Raw genomic sequence first — 21,693 nt, 5'->3', positions numbered from 1 at the left:
GGGGCAATCACCGATTCCTTTGTGCGGATGAACCCATACTTCGTCGTACAGGCTCCCCTTCTTTAGAACTCACACCCTGAGCTGCAAATAGGATACGACCCCCCCATGAAAGGCCAGTCTTCTTAGCACACGTCTAGGACCCCCCAAAGAAATTGATTCTGCAGTAGGCCCTGAAGAGAATCCCCAACGACTTCAGTGGGATTCGAAACGCGTAGGCCCTGCCACTTTTGGTCTACATGAGCATCTGGGTATTCAATTAGTTCAACCCGGAGCTCCTTTTTGTACATCACCCTCTAGTATTAATTTATAATGAGTTTGAACCAGTTTGTCTGACATATAGGAATGTACCTGATAAAATAGCCCATTCCACTGCCATTGGAAATCATATGTAGACCGTGGCTGCTTTTTCGGTTTGTCGATATTGGATATTGTTCATAAAATTTCTTCTTTTTATAGAGTGTATGAATCTTTTTTGGTCGTTTGTGATATGCCTGTTTTCTTGAATGAATGATTGAATGCATGCTGAATATTCCTATGTTCCACGTGTTTGTTTAAAATTCACATTTTGTACTATGCATTGAACCTTGAAATACATCAAAAAATGTTTTCAATAAAAAGCTATTGAGTAGCAAATTCCCTTTCTTGAATTCCATTTTTTGTGGATGTACATTGGTTGATTAAAATTATTCATATCAGTACTGGCACCCCTGTTCTGTGCACTGTCAGTGGCCTTGCCAAAGAGGGCAGGAAAGAGCTGAAATTGGATCATAAATGCAAAGCTTTTACGAACCGGGGCACCCAAAATGCATTTGACCCAGGGGCCCAAAAATCCTTAAGATGTCCCTGCTTCCGCAAACTTAGTACATGGGCCTTGGGGTCTATACCCTAGCATCACTGAGAAGGAAGCAGTGGATGACAAGTTTATAGTAAAAGAGAGATTCTCAAAGTCTGGGATAGACTGGGGATTAAATGTACATCTATATGTGTCTTTTAAGATGATGGCGTTACCCCCACCACTTTTGTGCTTGCAGTATTTCCTATATATATATATAATATACTGCGGGAGCGCTTGATTGAGGTCTAGTGTAAAGACATCATGTAGCCATGTTTCTGTTAGAAATAGGACATCCAGTTGTTCATCATCCATTAGTGTTAGTAGTTCAAATATATGACATGGCAGGCATCTACAATTGATAAGTGTCAGATTCCATTTTATGGGCCCAGGTATTCTAGCTCCGACTTCCTTGGGATTGCAAATTGAAAAACTACACAGGGGGCAGGTTTGTGTGCAGTAAAACTGTATGTCTGTGCAAATGTAATGGCAATTTCAATTAGAAATGTGTTGTCTATAATGGCATACCATGCATAATCCAAGTTACCCCATTCTATGCTGTTCCACTCTACACCACTTCACTCCACTCTATGCCCTTCCACACCACATCACTCTTCGACACTCCACTGTAAGACACTCTGTGATACATCTCGTCGCTTCACGCCCCTCAACTCTGCACCCCTCCACATCACTTACTCCAATCTACCTCAATCCACTCCAATCTACCTAAATCCACTACAGTCTACCTCTTCATTGTTATCTACGCACTTCACTCTGCCCCACTCCACCCAATCTACCCCACTCCACCCAATCTGCTGTACTCTTCTTCACCCAATCTACCCCACTCTACTCATTCCACTCAATCTACCACCCCACCCCATTCCACTCTGCCCCACTCCACACTACCCCAATCTACCATACTCCAGTCTACTCCACCCCACCCCACTCCAATCTATCCCACTTCAATTTACCTCACTGCAATCTATCCCACTCCATTCCAATCTACTCTAATCCACCCAATCTACTCTACTCGACCCCCACTCTACTTGGCCTCCACCCCACTCGACCCCACCCTGCTTGACTCCACCCCACCCCACTCTGCTCGACTCCACCCCACTCTGCTCGACTCCACCCCACTCTGCTCGACTCCACCCCACTCTGCTCGACTCCACCCCACTCTGCTCGACTCCACCCCACTCTGCTCGACTCCATCCCACTCTGCTTGACTCCATCCCACTCTGCTAGACCCCACTCCACGCTACCCCAGTTTACCCCACTCCACCCCAGTCTACGCGACTCTAAACCAACCTACGCCACTCCCCGCTCGCTCAATCTGCCCATTCTCCGCTACGCTAATCTACCCCATTCCACTCTACCTCAATCAACCACACCACTAACCTTTAGCCATGCTGAATAGCAGCCGCACTGGTGTACAACATGGCAAAAACACATTGCCACAGCCAATAGCTCTCGTGTAGGTGAGACCTATTGGCTTTGCCAATGCTTGATTTACTCTTCTATCCAATTTACACAGGGTTTCAAAAAGTGTCTCATCCGCTGTTCAAATTAGATGGGATCAAAACTTGCAAGCAGCCATGGCGTTTTGTAAGTCTGCTTCATGTGCAATCCAGTTGTATGCATTTTCCAAATTCCTCTTCATGTTTAAAGTATATGATTGCCTGGTGAACCCCATACCCCGGGAAGGAGACCGGCTTGAATGTTTCCCACAATAATCAAAAAGGTATTTGACATGCTGTTCAATTGTTGTTGTACTATGAGGGCCACAAAAAATGGCACTATATAATGTCATTTAATTTTCAGTTGATGTCATTGTGAATTCTAGAAGTTGTAATACAATGAACTTATTTACTATAAGAAACTGTATATGAACATGGAAACTATAAAAGACTGCATCGTGGCACGTATTTATTGGTCGAATTTTTTGTCAGTAGGTTTACTGTATAGTTTTGATGTTTGTATCTGAAATAATACACAGATGAAGAATTAAATGGTAGATCAGTTTCCCTTCTACCTGTAGTTAAAAAATCATTATTCCTGAGTGGCCAGTCAGGTGCTCAGATCCTTCCTCCCTACCATACCTATGTCAGCTTGTCCTGTTTAGAATTCCACATGGGCTTTCCTTCTCCCTAATTCTTTTCAGCACTTAAAGCCATTAGCTAGTATTTTAAGATCTTTCTGTGCAGTCTGTTTTGCATGAGAACGATACTAAACTGATCTTCCATGATCCTTTCAGCCCGAGCTTCAGCGTACCCCCCAGTCCAGCCCTAGATTAGCAGAAACTGAATCTTATTGCCAGTAAGATGAGTCTTGATTATTGAAAAGGAGAAGTATAGAAGCATTTGTAGAACATCATGTGTTTGGCCACCTCAGATGGGACACACCCACCTCAGTGGCAAGTTTAAAAAGATTGGGATATTTGGTCAACAACGAGTCGCATTTCAGGGAACAGGCAAACTTGGTGGTGGCCTCTGGTGTGCATGTGTGTTTTTTGTTGTTGTTGCTCTAAATAAGAGCGTTACTAAAGATTCTTTCCTTTGTGCTTGAATATCTGCGATCCTCTGTTGTGGGACCTGTCATTCTTTACGAACTGGACTACTCCAACTTGTGGTTTGGGGCTTCCTTAGACTATTCAGTAGCCATTGATTGTTCAAAATATGTTAGTTATGCTGCTTTTCAAGTTAACCAAATTCGATCTGGTTTCCAAGGTCAGATGCCGTCTCCACTGGCAACTCATCACCCAGTGGATTCAATGTAAGCTTTTAACTTCACCAGGCATACCTTTGTTGGACATAAGACTAACTGTATTAATAGGAGGCCAAAATGAGTTCAAGAATACATTTTCTCTTGGTTCAGGTAGGTGCAGCTTAGAGGTAGGGTGTTCTCTATCCTGACCTCACAGCTCTGGAACTGGGCTGATTGTTGTTCATCAGATCATTAACCATTGATCGTCACCCAGGTCCTTGATGGCAGTCTGTTTTGTTAACTGATCTTGCACGATTCTTTTCTCTGTCCTAAAGTCAAATTGCCTTTGGGCATATGTTGACATTTCTAAGTTACTCATTCAGACAAAGAGTTAAGCACTTGGTCAGAGTCACCTGGATAGGGAGCATGGAGCATACTTTGTGGGGTGCAGAGTTCTTGTGGTGAAATCACATGGGAGGGAGCTAAAAACACACTTGTGGAACTGGAACTCGCAGCACGCTCGCTAGTAACTTGGAAGTCAGAGCACACTTGGAGGGAGTTCGAACCTCCCTCGCAGAGCAGGAATTTCTAAATATAGTCTCTAGGGACTCCAGTTAACGGACTGTGAGCATCCTAGGAGAAGCAAGAAGTATGATGCGGACTCACAGGACAGTCTGTTCAAATGACCCTAATAGGAGTAGAGAGCTTTAATACTGACTAGGCAACTGACTGCACACATGGAGGTGATGCGGACTCACAGGACAGTCTGTTCAAATGACCCTAATAGGAGTAGAGAGCTTTAATACTGACTAGGCAACTGACTGTGTGGTAAGAAAGAGTACTCCCAATTAATTTCAGGTCCCGAGGGGGGAGAAACAAACCAAGCAGAGAAGTATACAACCTCAAATATGGACCTATATTTCTTTGACGATAAAATGTTAAGTTGTACAGATGCATGTAAGTTCTTTTAATGAAATATTTTTCTAAAAAAATAATAAACATATATGTTTTCATAATATTGTGAAACTTTCCTCTTTGGCATCCGCTTCTAATATTTTAAGATTTATTCAATGCTAAAAGAAATATAGGTCCATATTTGAGGTTGTATACTTCTCTGCTAGGCAACTGACTGCACACATGGAGGTGAGGAACTCTGAAGAGACATTCCAGCTTAAGGTTTTGTAACCAGTTCCAGTCCTCTTAACTTTCAAACAGTTGTTGTTGCTTCCTAAGGAAAACAGTTGCATTCGTGCTATGAATATGTATTTAAATTAAATAGCACACTATCACCGAGGAATCTTGGCGTTTTTAGTTTATAAAAAAATGATTATGTGTATTTGATTGTGATAGAAGAGAAAGGGGCAGCGTGTTTCATAGTTAAGTAGATGTCATCAAGAAAGCTCTGTCACCCTACCCAGCTGTCTTAGTTCTAGGGCCTAGAGCGCAAGTTGCGAGCTGGAGCATGCTATTGAAATTTAGCGGTCAAAAATTCTAGGCAGCACAAATATAGGGCTCTGTGTACGAAGACCGTAGCTTTGAAATTAATTTGATCTGTATTCAGTACAATACACGTTACAACCATCAATATCACAACAAATCCTACAAGAAGTATCCGGATGAGTCATCAATATCTTTATGTAAACAGTTCACCAACTTCTACCCGCCCATCCTGTACAGCTCAAGTAAAATTGTAGATAGATATTTTTAATCTGATTAGTTACAAAGATGTGGCAGTGCCAGAATCCTACTTCATATCATGCATATATCTTATTGTGGATATTTGATATTCTGGTCTCAAAGTTCGAGTCTATACGAATTTACCAATCCTCAGACTGTGCCGGTTGTTGCAGTTTGTTTATAACTCTTAAGAGATCTTTAACCTAATTGGGCAACTTCTTGTCTACATCTGAGAAATCTTTTTTTTCAACTGCATCTAGTCTCTGTAAAGTTTAGTATATTCTTTATACCGTTTTTTGTCTAGCTCCTCATGGTTTCTTTGCGATTTCAACTCATATTCGTATAAAATCAGTTTCATATTAGCCAATGCTGGAGTGAATCATTGATTATTTAGGGAGGAGATTTTATAGCTATGAAACCATTCACACCACATTTTGATGACGCATTGTGGTCCTTTTTTAGCATATCTATACCTGAGCTTGTTTGCGTGCCGTGCCGCCTTTGGACATGAGTAGCATTTCCTTGGACATTTAGTAAAAGGTGGTTCACTTGCACAGTAAGTGATTACTTTTGTGCGTAAAGTGTTGGGGATGTAGAGTACAGCAGCAGATCAAAAAAAATAGGTAGAATGTTAGTTTTGATGGGCAAGGAAGTCTTTAACTTCCCATGGATTCAATGGCTCCAACCTATTGCACAATGCAATTATGACCATAACTCATTCTTAATTGTATTTGACCTGAGATGTCACCTCACATTTCTTAGGTGCCCAAAACATTGATCATCGCAGTGTTATTTGCTTGCATCAAAAGGAATGTCTTTGTAGGTGACTGAGTCTCTGACTCAACAGAAGACAAAATGGCATCACGTAATGTATAGCCAATCACAATGTATATGTTATCTGCTTTTGAGCCAATGGTCTCCTAAGACAAATGGCCATTAACTTTAACAATGGAAGTGATATTAGCCATTGGTTAATGGTTTTTAAAATTTCGAATCCTAAATCGACTAGTTATGGTGCCCAAGAAGTTCAGTTTAAATGTCTTGTTAAAACACCCCCATCTGCTCTACACTAGGTTCAGAAATGTGTGTTAAATAGCGATGGCTTGTGGATGGGTGTGGCAGGTCCTGGTAGGTGGTAATGTTGCTCCCAGCTGGTGATTCAGCGTACTTGGGACTTTGATGTTTTGTAGGCTTGACGTGCACCCCTCTCAGTATTTTCGGTGAATGTCAAGGTTATTTTTTTCTTTTGCGGTTCAGAGTACTGAGACCCCCTTTAGTGTTCAAATTTGCAACGTTCAAAGATGCCTGAAATGAAAACTACTTATCTTGAGCATCAAAAAGTGCTGACATTGCTTTTTTCCTTCCAAAATGAAGGCACTACATGGTATCAAGTAAGGGGGAGCATACCAGATTTGGTGGAGTTAAATTCTGTGTCTTTAGGTCTGATGTTAGCTAAGACCTTTGGATTTTAATACAGTTGTTTGCATAAGATACTTACATGGAATTTCATCCAGCCCTCTTCAGCCACTAGTCAGTTACTGTGTCACTCACATTATCTTCTGCACAAAACAGCATGGGGCAGGTGGTCAGCCCACTTTTAGTGGACTTCGCTGTGAGTGGCCGTGTTGTGTTCATTCACAAGGAGCACATCCACACACAAAGTAGTTTCTTTCAGTGTCAGTGACCGCTATGACAGTGTGTGCTTTTTGAGACCCCCAATTTTTTACTTCTAGCCAATATATTTTTATTCCGATTGATGAGGGCTGCACTGCCTCCACAGTAATAGAGCTATGCCAAATAAGCATTGACAAAACCAAAAGGCCCGCAGCTGGTGACATACTAGTGGCATTGCCTATGCTTGTTTAGATGTGTGATCCCAAATATTTCCTATAAAAACCTCAATGAGAATCTTCCGAGTGAGTTACCATGATGTACCGTTTCTCATGTGACTATTTGCAACCAAACGGTACAATGAGCCAAATCCTCTTTTTAAAATATATTTGTATTATAATGAACATGCAGTGTAAATATGCAAAGATGTCTGGCGCCTTGGTCTGTCAGATGACATTTCAGTCAAATCTTTAACTATGTTGTACTCTAGCAGTTATTGCAGTGATGAGCACATGTGCAGCTCTCTCAGCAATCTGAATTACCCATTGGTACCAATAAGCTGTGAGAAGGGAACAAACCTGTGTCCTCATTGTCACACTTTGTGACAAAAGCAATGACAATCGTTGCATCTACTGACAGTGCACTAAGAAAAATCCAAGGTAGTCTAGAACATACTGTTTGTTCCATATCATTCTTTCTACAAGAAAAGCACGAGTTGTCTGCTTTAGCTGACAAGGATATCTTAGAAGCCATGCAACAAAAAAAATGCTGCTGCCTATAAATTATCTGATCTATACATTACTTTGTAACGGTGTGGTATGGGGTGATATAACCAATAATAAGCAGATTATTATGGTTTGTTGAGATTGTTATTGTCCAAGATGTAATATAAACAGTTTCCTCAATTTACCCATTTCTTATCGGGGAAGCGCAGAGACATTTTGAGTTGTTACTCTGCTTATTAGGGCTCTGATAATAATATATATTTTTTAATTCTTTCCGTCTGTATTCATCCATATTTATTTTATAGCTATCTTATCAGTATTTATCCATATCAATTCTTTACTTTGAGAGTAAATGGTTGTAATATGGTATAATTCCACATTTATTTAACAGAAAGACATACACTCCTACTTTGATTCCTTTTGTGTTTTTAGCAAATTGCGCAGATAAATATAACACTCACAGATCAATATTAGCATTGTATTACGAATATATGTTAAAATATGCCTGTATTTAAGGACATCTCATTGTGTTTTTTTTATTTTTATACTCCTACTGTCTGCTCAGCTGTTGGCCAGGAATTCATGAACAACACCATGGAGACTCACTTACAAGAAGGCTAATTTTCTGAATATTTACACTTTTAAAAATACTTAGACCGTAACCATGTAGTTTTCTGTCTGTATGTATCTGTAGAAATCTGTAAAAACGGAAAACTGGGAGCCTTACTTGTATTTACCAGATGATAAATCAATCTATATAAAAGCAAATTTTAAAAAATAACCAGCCCCTCGCTGATAGCAAAAAATGAAAGCAAAACAAATAACTACTTGACAGGGCAACACTATCAAACTTAGTATAGTTTGTTTTGCAAAGAAGCATTCTGCTCACAGTTACATGTGACCGCGTTCAACAGCTTGCACAATAGCCTCCTTTACCAAGTAGGAGCTAACCAAAGTCCACTACTGCTGAGGCATTTGCTCACTCTTGCTGCCCAGTCAAAACCTCGACTCGTGCCCACGCAAAATGCCATTACTTGGCATAAATATGTGCTTAATAAACGCCTATCCAATGGGCTGAGCTAAGATAAAACTGGCACTGCAAACCAGGGCAATAGATTAAGAAGGCCGACCTTTTCCCACTGTTCATGTATACGATTCTGGTGCCTGACCCAACAGTTCATTGACACTCTAACAAACCAGTAGCTCAAGAAGTTCAATCCTCTTTCTGTTTCGAATATTAAATGGTGTATTGTTGAAATTACATTAGCAGAGAGACGTCTAAAACGGACTCTAAGCAGCACCAGACAGGGAATCTGCTGCTAGGCAAGGCAATGCTCCCCCAGTGGAGCTTCAGTCTTTCTCTCACCACTTTTATTCGTTCTTTTTCTCCAGAGATTCAACCTCTTGCTTGCTCTTTTCACACCTAAGAGCATTGTTCTATAATCGTATGCCAATCTTGACTGTTGAGTTTTTTTCTCTTGCTAATGTTATTTGTGAATCACGACTATAAATGAATGACATCATTATTCCCTCTTCTAAATGTAGATCCACCTACTGATACCTTTATTAAAATACCCTTGTTTTACAATGGTTTCTTATTTGTCAGTTCCTACTTCAACTCTAATATTTCTCCTCACGTCTTCTCCTGCCATTGTCCACCCACCAAATGTTTTTTCCCCTACCTTCTTTCATCGTCTTTGGCCGCTTCCGCAACCAGCCTAACTGAACTTTATTCTGTTATATGTTTCTGTAAAGTTGATAAACCTGAACAGCCGTGCTAAAATAGTTTAAAAATACGCCTGTGAGTACTCCTTAAAAACATGTCAGTTTAAAAATACACATAGAAGTCCACTTCATACAGTTAAGATGCGTTCAGCATATTGTTGATTGTGTGCATCTTATTGGGCTTGTCTTTAGACTGTGCTGCAAGTCTAAATTACTATAGACCTCAATTTGTTTTTAGATTAGGGAACATGCAGTCTGTTGATATATTTTAAATCATGTTGATCTGTTAAATCATGTACGCTGTCTGGAGTGGACTTTGTTAAAAGTCCAGTCACTTCATTTTATTGCCAAAGCAATGGCATTGACAAATAAGTGTATATAACCCTTCGATAATGAATTTCGCTGCTTGGGCCCGTGCCCTGATAGCACAGCTCAGACTGACGTGACTTTTCCACCCTGGTTCTCTCTAGTAAAAGGAGTTCTGGTTCTGAAAAGGTGAGGTGATTAATTCTGTTTCCTGATTTTAAGATTCAGTAATCGCCTGCTTTGACTGCTGCTGGCTGTCAGGTTGTAGAATGATAAAATAGTAATTAACTTGGAAACTGCAAATCAGCTTAGCTTGTCTATTTTTCTCTGTGAGGTTGAAGAGGCATGACAAATGGCATTTCCTCCAAGGCACCAGGTCGATGGGGTGCCGCTCGATCTGTTTAAATGCAATCTACAACTATGGGCACCATTGTTGGTAAATGTTTTTAAATCTGTAATAGTGGGCCATATTCCTAGTTCGTGGAAAGAGGCAGTGGTGGTACCAATATATAAGAAATGTAGTAGGCATGACCCTGTGTGCTACAGGCCCATTTCTTTAATTGATGCTACCTGGGAGGGTAATTCTTTTTTTTTTTGGAAACTTTTTTCATTTGACAATAAACAAGAGTATGCATTACAGACATCGGGCGTCATACTATAAAAAGCAGAACAGGAACAGGTGGGGGAAATATACCAGCAAATACCAATACATTGGGAGTTGTGACGTCATCTAGATTACGCATAATGGAAAGAAAGAACAAACAATATATCGGACAATCCAGAGCAATCCCAACCGCCCGACCCAGTCTTCAATGAAACAGGATAATTAAAGCAGTAGAAACACCCCAATGATGTAAGGATCAGTGAAGGATAGACAGCCCACCTCTCGCAAAAAGGGGAAAAAAAGGAAAGAAAAAGGAGCCATAGAACAAAACAAAGGAAAAATAAACCCCCCCCACCCTGCACCCCTGCAATGGCTACGGCCTAACCCCACTAGCAGCGTGCCTGTCGCCCCAGAAATTGCCCTAAATGAAGGAAAGAAGAGAAAGTGGAGGAGGAGAAAGCAAACACACCCCCGGCCTCCCGCACCCCCCGCCAGCAGTGACCACCCCAAAACATAATCAAAGCAATATTTAGCAAGATATACAGAGCAATCGGGGGAGTCTACCAAATAAACACCAAAGTCACGTCACATTATGGGCACAATCCCGTCATGAAAGAAAACTACTGCATCAAACCCAAGTAATCAAGTTCAGCCCTGGCCAGTACGATCCTTCCCCAGAACCTGTTTCACTCAAGCCGCCATCTTGTCGGAAAAGACAAAGCATTCACAGAAGTTCATGCCAGTGTTGCAGGATCGAGAGCAGGATAAAAGTACACAATGTCCACAAATCGAGTGAGGAAAGGTGACCAAGGATAGCGAGTATCTCCAACAGTCACTAAGGAACTCAGTGAAGCGTAACAAACCATCAGTATGTGTAGGAAGCGACAGCAGGATCGAGTGGGGGACGCTGGGGATAATCATGGGCTTGCCGGCTGATAATTGGGATTCGATAAAGCTCAGTAAGTCCGGGTTCCGCACGGGGTCCTCGATCTCAGGTGTACGCCGCACCGCTGGGACCACAGCAAGTTGAAAACTTAACGAAGAATCGTCCTCCAGTCCCAAGATACCGTCCACTTGCACAATCAGTGTCCGGAACACAGCGAAGGTGTGCGAATGAAGCGCCCCAATGGCGGCCATGACGGCCTGCAGTGATGGCGTGCCTTCCGTCCGCTCCATCCCCTCTCAATAGGCGATAGCGCAGGATTTGAACCTCAGAGGCCGGCTACTCCAGGGTAACAGGCCACGCGAATCCAGAGTCAACAGTGGGCGTTCCGAGTCTTGCAAAGTCAGCACCTTCGCCGCTAGCCAGGGCTCCAGCCCGTCGACCCGAGGCGGTAGCAAGGTCTCCGGGCGCCAGACCCCGACCACGGGAAGAGGCGCGGCACGTTAGTGTGTCCTCGGTATGGGCGAGTTAAAGTACCGGCGTCAAAGATCAACAATTCGCAGCACACTTCGGGAGACCGGGCTCAGTCCAGGTCCCTCAGCCGGTGTTGATCAACTACAACCCGGACAGGTTAGAAATCGAGGCCCCGGCTTCCACACGTTGTTAGGCCGAGAATGGAAACACGACGTATCTTCGTCATCCGGGAAGATGGAAAACCCAGGATTGCACCTTCAGAAGCAGAAAAACTTCACGAACCCGTGAATCTGGTGCGAGTTCAGGATTAGTGGCAGGATATTCGAACTGCTGGCGGAGGTCAGCGGAGCCGGGAGCTTACGCGGCCATCTTGATTACTAGCGTAGCTCCTCGCCTGGGAGGGTAATTCTTGCTCGCCTGGTATCGTGGGCTGATGATACTGGCCTAATGTCCCCTACCCAATACGGTTTTAGGAGGGGAAGGGGGACCAGTGAACAGTGTCTTAACCTCTCCCTAGTTATGGGTAAGTACATGAAGGCCAGGGGAGGTTCGATCCACCTGGCCTTCATGGACTTATCAAGCGCATTTGACACAGTGAGTCAGGACAAGTTATGGACACTTATGGAGAATATGGGCTTTGAGGAAGCTCTTATTACCTTGTTACGCAGGTTGCATGCGTCAACCACCGTCTCTATCCGTTACGGCCCAGGAGGAGAGAAGACCAGGCCCATTGCCTCAACAGAGGGCGTTTGACAGGGCTGCATCCTGGCTCCTTTTTCATTTCTTTTATATACAAATGGGGTGGAGAAATTTTTACTAGACCAGCACCTGGATTACCCCAGTATAGGAGGGCAGTTGGTCCCCTTATCGTCATATGCCGATTACACGGTCTTGACGGCCAATAGCCTTCAAAAAGTGTTGATTGCTTTCACTGATTTTATGACGGGTCTGCACCTGAAAGTACATTTTAGTAAATAGTTTGTCATGGTATGTGGCCCAAAGCAGACAAAATCGCGAACATTTGTGGTAAACAAAAAAGTCTATTGATAAGGTACCCAGGTTTACATACTTGGGTAATGTTTTTAATACCAAATTAAACTGGGACCATCTGATTGTAGCCAGGGCACAACACACTAGTAGAATTATAGAGGGGCTGTTCCGTTTTTCGTCCAAATTGGGTCACAAGCCAGTGGCAGAAATGCTGACCTTATATAATTCAAAATGCCTCTCAGTTGCAACATATGGGGCAGGCGTATGGGGCCACCAAAAAAGCGGCCAGATACAGATGATCCCAACTAGTTCTCCTACAAAATTTTGTCACTCTGAAGTGGGATTAGACTATGTCAGAGACAGAATAAACATTGCCCCATTGATTTTATGGGGAAAGGTATGGACCTCGGATGATCTACTATTTTCAAGAGCGTTCATCAGAGATTGCATGAACTTGGAAAAGGCCCTGTCCATCCCCTGGCTTTGTTACGTCAAAAATACTTCACAGGATTGGCTTGGGTCACTACGAGAATATGAAATCAATCATAAACAAGCATTTGCAATGCAATAGGTCTCGCATTTACATGAGTTTGAGCTATTGACATTGCAAATAACAATGCCTTTTATTTTTGTTTTAGTTTTTAACCCCTTGGCCGCGGCGGTAATTCCGCCGCGGGAGCGGGGGGGGGGGGGCCACGGCGACGCCATGCTTGTGACTGGAACCACTCCGTCACGAGCCCTGGGCGCGCTGTGCTTGTGATGGTGTGGTTCCGTCACAGCCCGCTTGCTCAATTAAACTGCCGCCCAGGCGCGGAATCACTGCAGCATGGGCGGGCCGGCTGCGCCGAGACGGAACCACTCCGTCACCAGCACAGCGCATCCGTGGCTCGTGACACAGTGGTTCCGTCACCAGCACGCAAGGGGTTAAAACATAGATAAAAGGCATTGTCATTTACAATGTCAATAGCTTAAACTTGCGTAAATGCGAGACCTATTGCATTGCAAATGCTTGTTAAATACAGTACTTTATTGGCAGTTCATATCTTTTATGGTCATGTCAATTATAATGTATTATTAAAATACAAATATATGGATAGCAAATACTTCGTATTCGCCGATATATTGAGGCTATGACAACATTTTAGTTCAATATAGGAAAATATAAGCTCTGGTAGGTCATTTATCAATATTACTATTTGTTAGATAATTCTACATTTACAATATTAGAAGACTGGGCTTTAAGTGGGATGAAAAAACTGTGGGGTCTCAAAGGGGCGTGGCCAATGTAATTAAGGGTGTAAGATAATGGAGGAGCCCCGCTCCCGCTTCATTGCCTAAGATAATGGAGGAGCCCCGCTCCCGCTTCATTGCACCTGGGGCAGGACGCGTCGGAGCGTCGAATGTACTTGTTAATTAGCTCAGGTGTGAGGTAGGCTCTATGAACAATGTACAGCTGTATCTAACGAAATCGCATGTTTCTGGGAATGCGCACCGGGCTTTTAAGGACTCTCTCCCACTCTTTGTCCGCGATCGACCTTCCCAGGTCTCGCTCCCATTTGCCTCTGAGAGGGGCTAAACTAGTCGCCGTATGTGTTCGTAGTGACGCAGCAAACCAGCGAGCCAGGTGCTTGCCTCTACCCATGACATGGAGGTACTGCATGGTTAAGTGTTGTTCAGGCTCCGTCGCTACATCTCCCATGTCTTGGTAATATTCTATCTCGAGTAACTTGTTATTTTGGGCGGCCGTTGCTGACTGTGTTGTGATTTTGGTTTTGCACCATAGTGATGGTTGAGAATGTTCTCTGTTTGGTGTTGTGGAATCCATGATGCTTCCTGTGGTTGAGTCAGGCGTAGATGCTGTTTGATGATTGAGGCTTTGCTTATGGGTGTATCACTGCCCAGTAAAATGTGAGGCAGGTGTGTTGCTTGGGCATGCCCACCCATTGCTACTTAAATATACAAGAGCTGCATGTACCTTCAACTTCCCACACAAAGTTGTACGCAAATTGTGAAAGTCACTGCGTTCTAATTAAATTGAATTGTTATACTTCATTTTACAATGATAGTTTTAGCAAGTGACTCAACATTTCAGCAAAATGTTTTTTTGGAGCAAAACGATATGGGAAACAATTTGCTACAAATAATGGTTTATATGACATTTTGTGTTGTGGATATTCTCTGCCCTTACTGTACCCATTGGAATTATTTGAAGCCATCGTTTTTCATTTTTACTGATTTTTCAACCCAAATACAGCTTTAAAGCAACGTGTTACCTGGGCTTTTTTAGAAGGAAAAAAGTAATTAATTATAGGCCTTCATTCTAATGGTTCTCCATGGTGTCAATCATGACTGCTAGCCCAGTAGCAGTGCAAAATAGCAGCATTACTAGTTAACAAGGGATATTTTTTTAAAATATTTGTATATTTACACACTTGTTAAACCTATAATGTTAATATAAATGTATTGTATTATGTGTCGTAGTTTTATAGTGCTAAACACGGCTGGCAGTGAAGTAGGGATACAGATTTAGTAGATATATAGATGTGAAAATAAACTAGTTACAAACTAATATCTTAAAACCATATATCCATAAACACCAAATACTTGAGTAATACATTTGGATAATGCATACAAAATGCAAAAACAAACCCAAAAGCTGTTACTCTCTGGCTTCTCCCTTACAATCTCTGACATTTGTGGTGAGCTACAGTTGGGTTTTGTGCTCTGATGAATGGTTTTTCTGAGCCAAGCTTTTGCTTCTATTCACAGGTGATAGTGGAGAAGGCGCCGAAGGCTCGAATAGGAGACCTGGATAAGAAGAAGTATTTGGTCCCCTCAGACCTAACAGGCAAGTCCTTGAAGAGTGGGGCATACAGCCTCTTGTCTGTACTTAACATATTTAGATGCTGGTGGAAATTCATGAACATGTGATTCATTGTAGCGTTCCTTGTCAAAACCAGGCACAAAACGAGTGCCCACACACCTTACACTAACACCCGCTAGAGAGACCAGGAGTGTGGGAGGCAGCTCCGCAGATCTCACAAGAATGTCATTCAGCACAGGCCAGGCACAGATCGATATGTAAAGCTCACAGTAATGCAAGGTACAGAAGCCTTACTCTTGAATTTCAGAGGGATAAGACACCCTGATGGAAGAGACATGGAAATTGGCCCCCCCAGGTACTAAGAAGTAGCGTCCTTCGGTGTTTGGACTAATGTACAGAACCGGCGTGAAAGCTGACATCCAATAGCACGAGTTACCCCGGTACTGAGCTGCAGCTCTATCGAGCGTAGAGTAACCGTAGGCATACAGACACTGGGTGGAATAGCTCCATACTGAACTTCCAGTAATACCAGAAGCGAGTGAGGTGACCTGTGTGCTCTGAAGGGGAGCTGTATGCAAATAACGCAGACACAGGCATGAGCTAGAGCTCCCAACACAGTTACAGAAGTCCAGTATAGTAAATTCAGTGTAGGTGTGTTCTTTGCCCTACTGCTCAGTAGTTCTGTACCTATGTGTAAGTTTTATCTTTCTTGAGTCCTATTCTTGCATGCATGTTTGAGTCCTGCCTCTGAATTGTGTATGTATGTGTGCAACGCTATTTATAAATTGGAAACAACAGAGCCATGAGCACAGGACTAGTGCCCAGCAATGCAAGTCAGGCCGCATGGAAAATGTGCAGTTTAAGAATTCCTCTCCCAATAATGAGAGAGTGTAATATTGTTCCTGTGATTACCTTAGATATCCATGACCGAGAACTAGTGTTAAGGGTAGCCCTCTTCCTTACTTACATACTCGATGCCCCCTTGTGTTTCTCTGACACACCTGCTTATTCCTTGTCACTCTGTCCCCGTCCTTGGTTCGTACTTCACTATCAGCGAAGTCTACTCCACTTTTCTGTTACAAATTACATAACAGCTTCCTTCTTACTCCCCTTCAGCAGTTTTCCTGTTTTTCTGTGTCTGCCTTACACTTGTGCTCCATCGTAGGTGGCATTAGTAATGGAGTGCCAGCTAATGCGATGGGTTTTTGGCTGTTACCCATTTCTTTTTCCTGCTACTTAAAAAAACAATGTTTATGAAGTATAGGTTTCTTGTGAAGTACTGGTAAGTTTATCTTTTTCCTAAAAAAGCATTCTTGACGACTAACTTTATTTAATATCCAAGCTGCATGATTTGTAACTTAATTTTCATCAATTTGACTTTTAGGAATTTGTTTATCTTCAAAATGGACGTGTCAGGATTGTTTCATAAACTTTGTGTTTTTTGTTAGGAACACACCACACATTTGATTCTCCATTTCACCGGTTGATTTGTCTAAATCCTTTCATTTTCTCTTTTCTTTCAGTTGGACAGTTCTATTTCCTGATCAGGAAACGTATCCATCTGCGAGCGGAGGATGCTCTCTTCTTCTTTGTAAACAATGTCATCCCTCCTACCAGTGCCACCATGGGACAGTTATACCAGGTGAGTCGAGATGAGGAGGGACGCGTTACCAAACCTGGGGGCTCCTGTAGTGGTGTGTTCATGTGAGTCCAGAGGTGGAATTCTGGAATTGGGGAGGGGGGGCAGTATATTTATCATAGGGTGTAATCCACAGGCTAAATCCTGGCTTGATCCTGACTGCACATTCTTCATTCACTCGCGCAATCCCCACCCCACTCACATCGTAACAGACATCACATCTCATGATCCCATTCATCTTACTCTTTTGGTTTTGTCTTTCTTTCTTCATCCCTTCCCATCGTATGCACCAAGTGACAGCTTTTCGGCCTCCATCCCACTGTTATGAAAGATATATTTCTGGGGCAGTAAAATTCCTCTTAACTGCACATAGGATTCTTTAGTTTAAAAATAGACAGTAGATCTACGTACAATATGCGGTGCAAATTAAGAATCTTTTTAAATGTCCTTTGGAACGTCCGCATACAGCATGTGTCTTTTGTTAAAGTGAGAAATGTATATCTGTACCTGAACTATCTTTTCTTGTCAGAAGGCAAGCTCTGTTCTTGCCAAGTTTGCGAAGTGTTCTAGGGCCTTGGTGGAGTAGTGACTTTGTCCTTTCTTTGGCAGGAGCATCATGAGGAAGACTTTTTCCTGTACATAGCCTACAGCGACGAGAGCGTTTATGGGATGTGAAGGCCCTACGGAGCCCTTAACCCAAACGGAACTGCACTTTCACGTGAAAATGAGGGTGGGAGGTGGGGTTGGTATTTTTTTTTGTTTGTTTTTTGCATTGCTTTCCCCTCTCTGGAGGTGAAGGGTTGGGACACGATGCTCAGCATTGCTGGAATTACAGGACTGGGTCTTGGGAGGGGAGTTGTGCCTCCGTCCTTTACTGGTATTATCTGTTGGGCAGATGCCTTTTCTGTGCTAAGTCCATAATCATTTTTTTCCTGCTTTTGCTGTTTGCTCTTAAATCTCTTACATGTTTGTTCTGTGCTTGTCTGGCTTCTTTCTTTGTGTGGTGGGTGGGGTGGGAACAGATACGGATTCATGCCTTTGAGTTGTTTTTCCATTTTGTTGGCTCGAGGCATGGGGAAGGGCCCGAAAAGGAAGTTGTGACAGAAGTCTCTGTGATTTTTGGTGCGTGATGCAGCGGCGGATGCAACAGCGAAGCACATTGTAAATTTGGACGTCACCTCTTGCTCGACATTGTACAAAGACCTCAATAAAAAGAAATTCCAATGCAGGGGCAGCTAGTGACTGGTTAATGTTACATAGTAGTACTTCAAGCTAACTACTTACAACTGAGCCTCCATGCTGTGTGGAGTGTGCAGATAGTAGATTGTAGACTCTGAGCCAAACCTAATAGAGCTTCGGAGTGGCATAAGGAATGTGGTCAGAAAGTGCTGTAGGGGGATGTCCAGTGATGCTCCATTATCACTGCGGATTAGCCCTCTATCTACAGGGCAGTGCATGTGCCCCCCCCCGCCCCCCAAGCGCAAATCTCTGTAGCTCTGGAAAGGGAAGTTGATTCTGGTGAAGTATAGGAATGCAATGAGGACCTCGGGTTGTGGAAGGGATCTTCACTTTTCAGTCTACAACACAAAGAGGATACGCATATTATTATCTAATAGCAGTAGATGAATGTCTTAACTAGTCCTAGGTGGACAGCTATGCCAAGAACTCCAGGGGGTGTTTCAGGTCTCCGCTTCAGATAAAAATAATTTCTGGAGAAGAAATTTAGCAGGTTGCGACACCTCATGGTGTACAAGATTCCTTTGGTCTCCCACCTGAGCTTTGCTGCATGCTAACTCCTTCTGAGTATGCTGTCATATAGTGTGACCCCTGCAGTTCTTCAAGTGTATCATAAGATATTTTTCAGGAGTTAGAATTTTGGCATTCCGAAAATGGCCACCCTTTCATTGTAATGCACTTCCCTTTGAAATATTTGATGGTGTCTTTAAAATGAAGTATGTATTTACAGCTTACGCTGCCAAGTCTATTAAATGGATCTAGTTTGCTGAAGTTAATTGACGGAAGCCCTGTGTGTGTATATTAGGGCAGTGGCTGGGATTAATTACTTGCAGGCCGGGGAGTAATTAAGAAACATAAGCACTATTTGTGTGTACAAGGTGAAGAACCCTGAGCAGCAATGGGAAAAGACCGATCGCTCTTCACTCTTAACACAAGTGGTTTCCAGTTTCTTGGGTTATTTGTTGGTCCCTCATAAACTGTGTTCTGAGGCATGGGGCATGCAAAAGATGGAGAGGGTTTAATTTTTGAAAGAAAACCTTGTTAAGGCCTTCTATATGAGAGTATTAATGCTGCCAAAATCCAGCTTAGAGCATCTTTGGATCCTGTAGAGATGACCGCTGTAAGTTTGTCTTGGCACAGATCCATTCGCAGATTGAGTCATTTCGTGAGTTGCAGGGGACGGTGAACAGTGGAACTTGAAATTGTTTATTATGGAATCTTCGTTGATAGTGATAAACATTAAAATGTCCCATCATAGGAGTTTGCTTCAGGATTGCAGTGTATTTTAAAATCTCCTAAAATCTGTGATAAATTTGTTGATTTTAAACCGGATTTAAATTTGATTTTTAAATTACAAACTGTCTGTAGTGTGAACTGAATACACTTTTTTCTGTAACCCTTTTTTAAACAAAAAATGGAATGAAAGTAAGGGAGTTAAAGCAAGCGAGGCAGCACATTTATGAACTCACACAAAATATATTTGGGTCTCACTCACACTAAATTCTTTATGGTAGCTATCCTGCCTAATACCACAAAGTGCCCTGCTCTGAATGGTCTTAGTCCCCACCATCATGGGATTGTCACCAATATTCATGAACATAGAATATATCTGTCTGTGCAGGAATTAATCCTCTTACGCTTTTACAAGTTTCAAAACTGTGTGGTGGGAGTGATGAGTGTGTGAGTTGTATGTTTGCTTTATCATGTGTTCATATCTAACACTAAGGCACATTTTTAAACTTATCTAATTAGGTTTTTAAAATCATTTGAATTTGAGGAAGGTGGTGAACATGTCTTTTCCGCACAGTTTTTAATAAGCCGGGAAATTATAATGAAACAATTTAAGTTAATCAACAAAGTTTTCCCTATTGTGGAAATAAACCAAGCCTTTCTGGCTTCAGGCTGATTGCAATCAGCTTTTTCAACTCGTCTTTGAGCTGAAGATCTCCTGAACACTTCTGAAGTTGTATATCCTTTATTTGTTTTTATTTTGTCCATTGTACTGTAGTTTACACCTCAGAATGTATTTAGTGTTTGAAGTGCTTTTCTTCAACATCAGTAAATCTGGGGGGGAACTCCTCTTGCTCGATGCATTCTTAGTCATCACATTGTTGAAGATCTTTACTGTCTGCCCAAAAAAAGTCAAAGAGAAGGAAGACATCGGATTGTGAGGTAAGGAACAGTGAAGAGCTGCTTCAGAGTCTGCTGTTGGAGAAAGCAGAACGAGAATTAAAATCTACAGAAGCCTCTACCTCATTGCTGTCTTTGGACCACAGTAAGCATCATTTAAAGAAGGAAAGGAAGGAATGTTTGGTGTGAGGCCTTATTCGCTGCCTGAGTACTCGGCAATGTGGACACCAGCAGCTTTTTTGGTATCATTGGCATAAAAGCATATGACTTCAAGAGACAAAAAGATTGAGGGACCGGTAACGCGAGCCACTAAAATCAAAATGTAAACTGTCAAGGCACATGACGTGACCGTGAACATTAGGAAACTCTGTCAGTACATTCAACATATATCTTTTTCACTTCTATCCAAAGCACTTCTATATGTAGTACCACACAAAATACATTTAGCAGAAGGTAAGTTTGAGTATCTTTTTACCCTGAGACAAACTAGTTCTACAAGCAAAACCACTGATTGGAAGTCTAAAATAAGTTTCTCTGAATCAAGTCAATTTAAGAACCCATGTCAAATACTCACCATACCATTCCTCACCCATCTTCTAGGGACAAAATGGCCAAGAACACCACAGTGGATGCACTAGTCTTGGACCCATAGGAATAGATGATTCAGGAGCATTCAGTTTAGGCTTTCCCCTTTTAGTCCCAAAATAACTGTCTAAAGATATACAGTACAAAACCGTATCAATCCGAGCCTTCTGTCCCCATCCAAACACTCTAGCATCTATGGACTTTACATCCTTGAAAATGCAAAACCAGCTTTCAAACATGCATTCTATCCCAAAGTTCCTTGCAAAATATAGAATCCACATTCTGGTTGTCACAGAAACATGGTTTTAAATCAACACTGAAGTGGCGCTACATGCAGCATTACTATTAAGCGATCTAGCTTTGTACTCGAACCCCAGGCAAAAGAGGGGGAGGCAGCATCATGCACAACTCCCATTGTTCTATGCAGAGAAATCCTTGCAACCCCTTTTATCCTTCTCTGAATATCTAAAATATACCACTGAACAAAACGTTCAGTGCCCATGACAGCACCTTACTGTCCTCCCGAACATTGCGGTACCTCCCTGTGAAACAAGACACCAGTAACAACATTCTAACTATGGGTGACTTCAACTTTTAAGTTGACAAAGAAGACTTACCCACAAACAACACTATATCTGCCTCGTCCGACATACTAAAGGTCCAACCCAACAAGCTGTCCATCTAACCAACCTCTACCCAGACTTCTCATGAACGTTCTCAGTTACTCCCCTGTCATGGAATGAATCACA

General features: G+C 42.3%; 1 protein-coding gene across 1 annotated transcript in view; it reads left to right on the top strand.

Moving 5' to 3' along the window:
* Positions 1–18,221, top strand: part of GABARAP (GABA type A receptor-associated protein) — a 38,546-nt gene extending 20,325 nt beyond the window's left edge. The window contains exons 2-4 of the mRNA XM_078670197.1: positions 15,300–15,378; positions 16,878–16,996; positions 17,603–18,221. Coding sequence (XP_078526323.1) covers positions 15,300–15,378; positions 16,878–16,996; positions 17,603–17,668 — 264 coding nt within the window. The 3' untranslated portion in view covers positions 17,669–18,221. The remainder of the gene's footprint in view (positions 1–15,299; positions 15,379–16,877; positions 16,997–17,602) is intronic.
* Positions 18,222–21,693: the final 3,472 nt, after the last annotated feature.

Source organism: Lissotriton helveticus, chromosome 12, assembly GCF_964261635.1.
Source record: "Lissotriton helveticus chromosome 12, aLisHel1.1, whole genome shotgun sequence".
NCBI lineage: Eukaryota > Metazoa > Chordata > Amphibia > Caudata > Salamandridae > Lissotriton > Lissotriton helveticus.
This window is presented reverse-complemented; position numbering and strand designations above follow the sequence as displayed.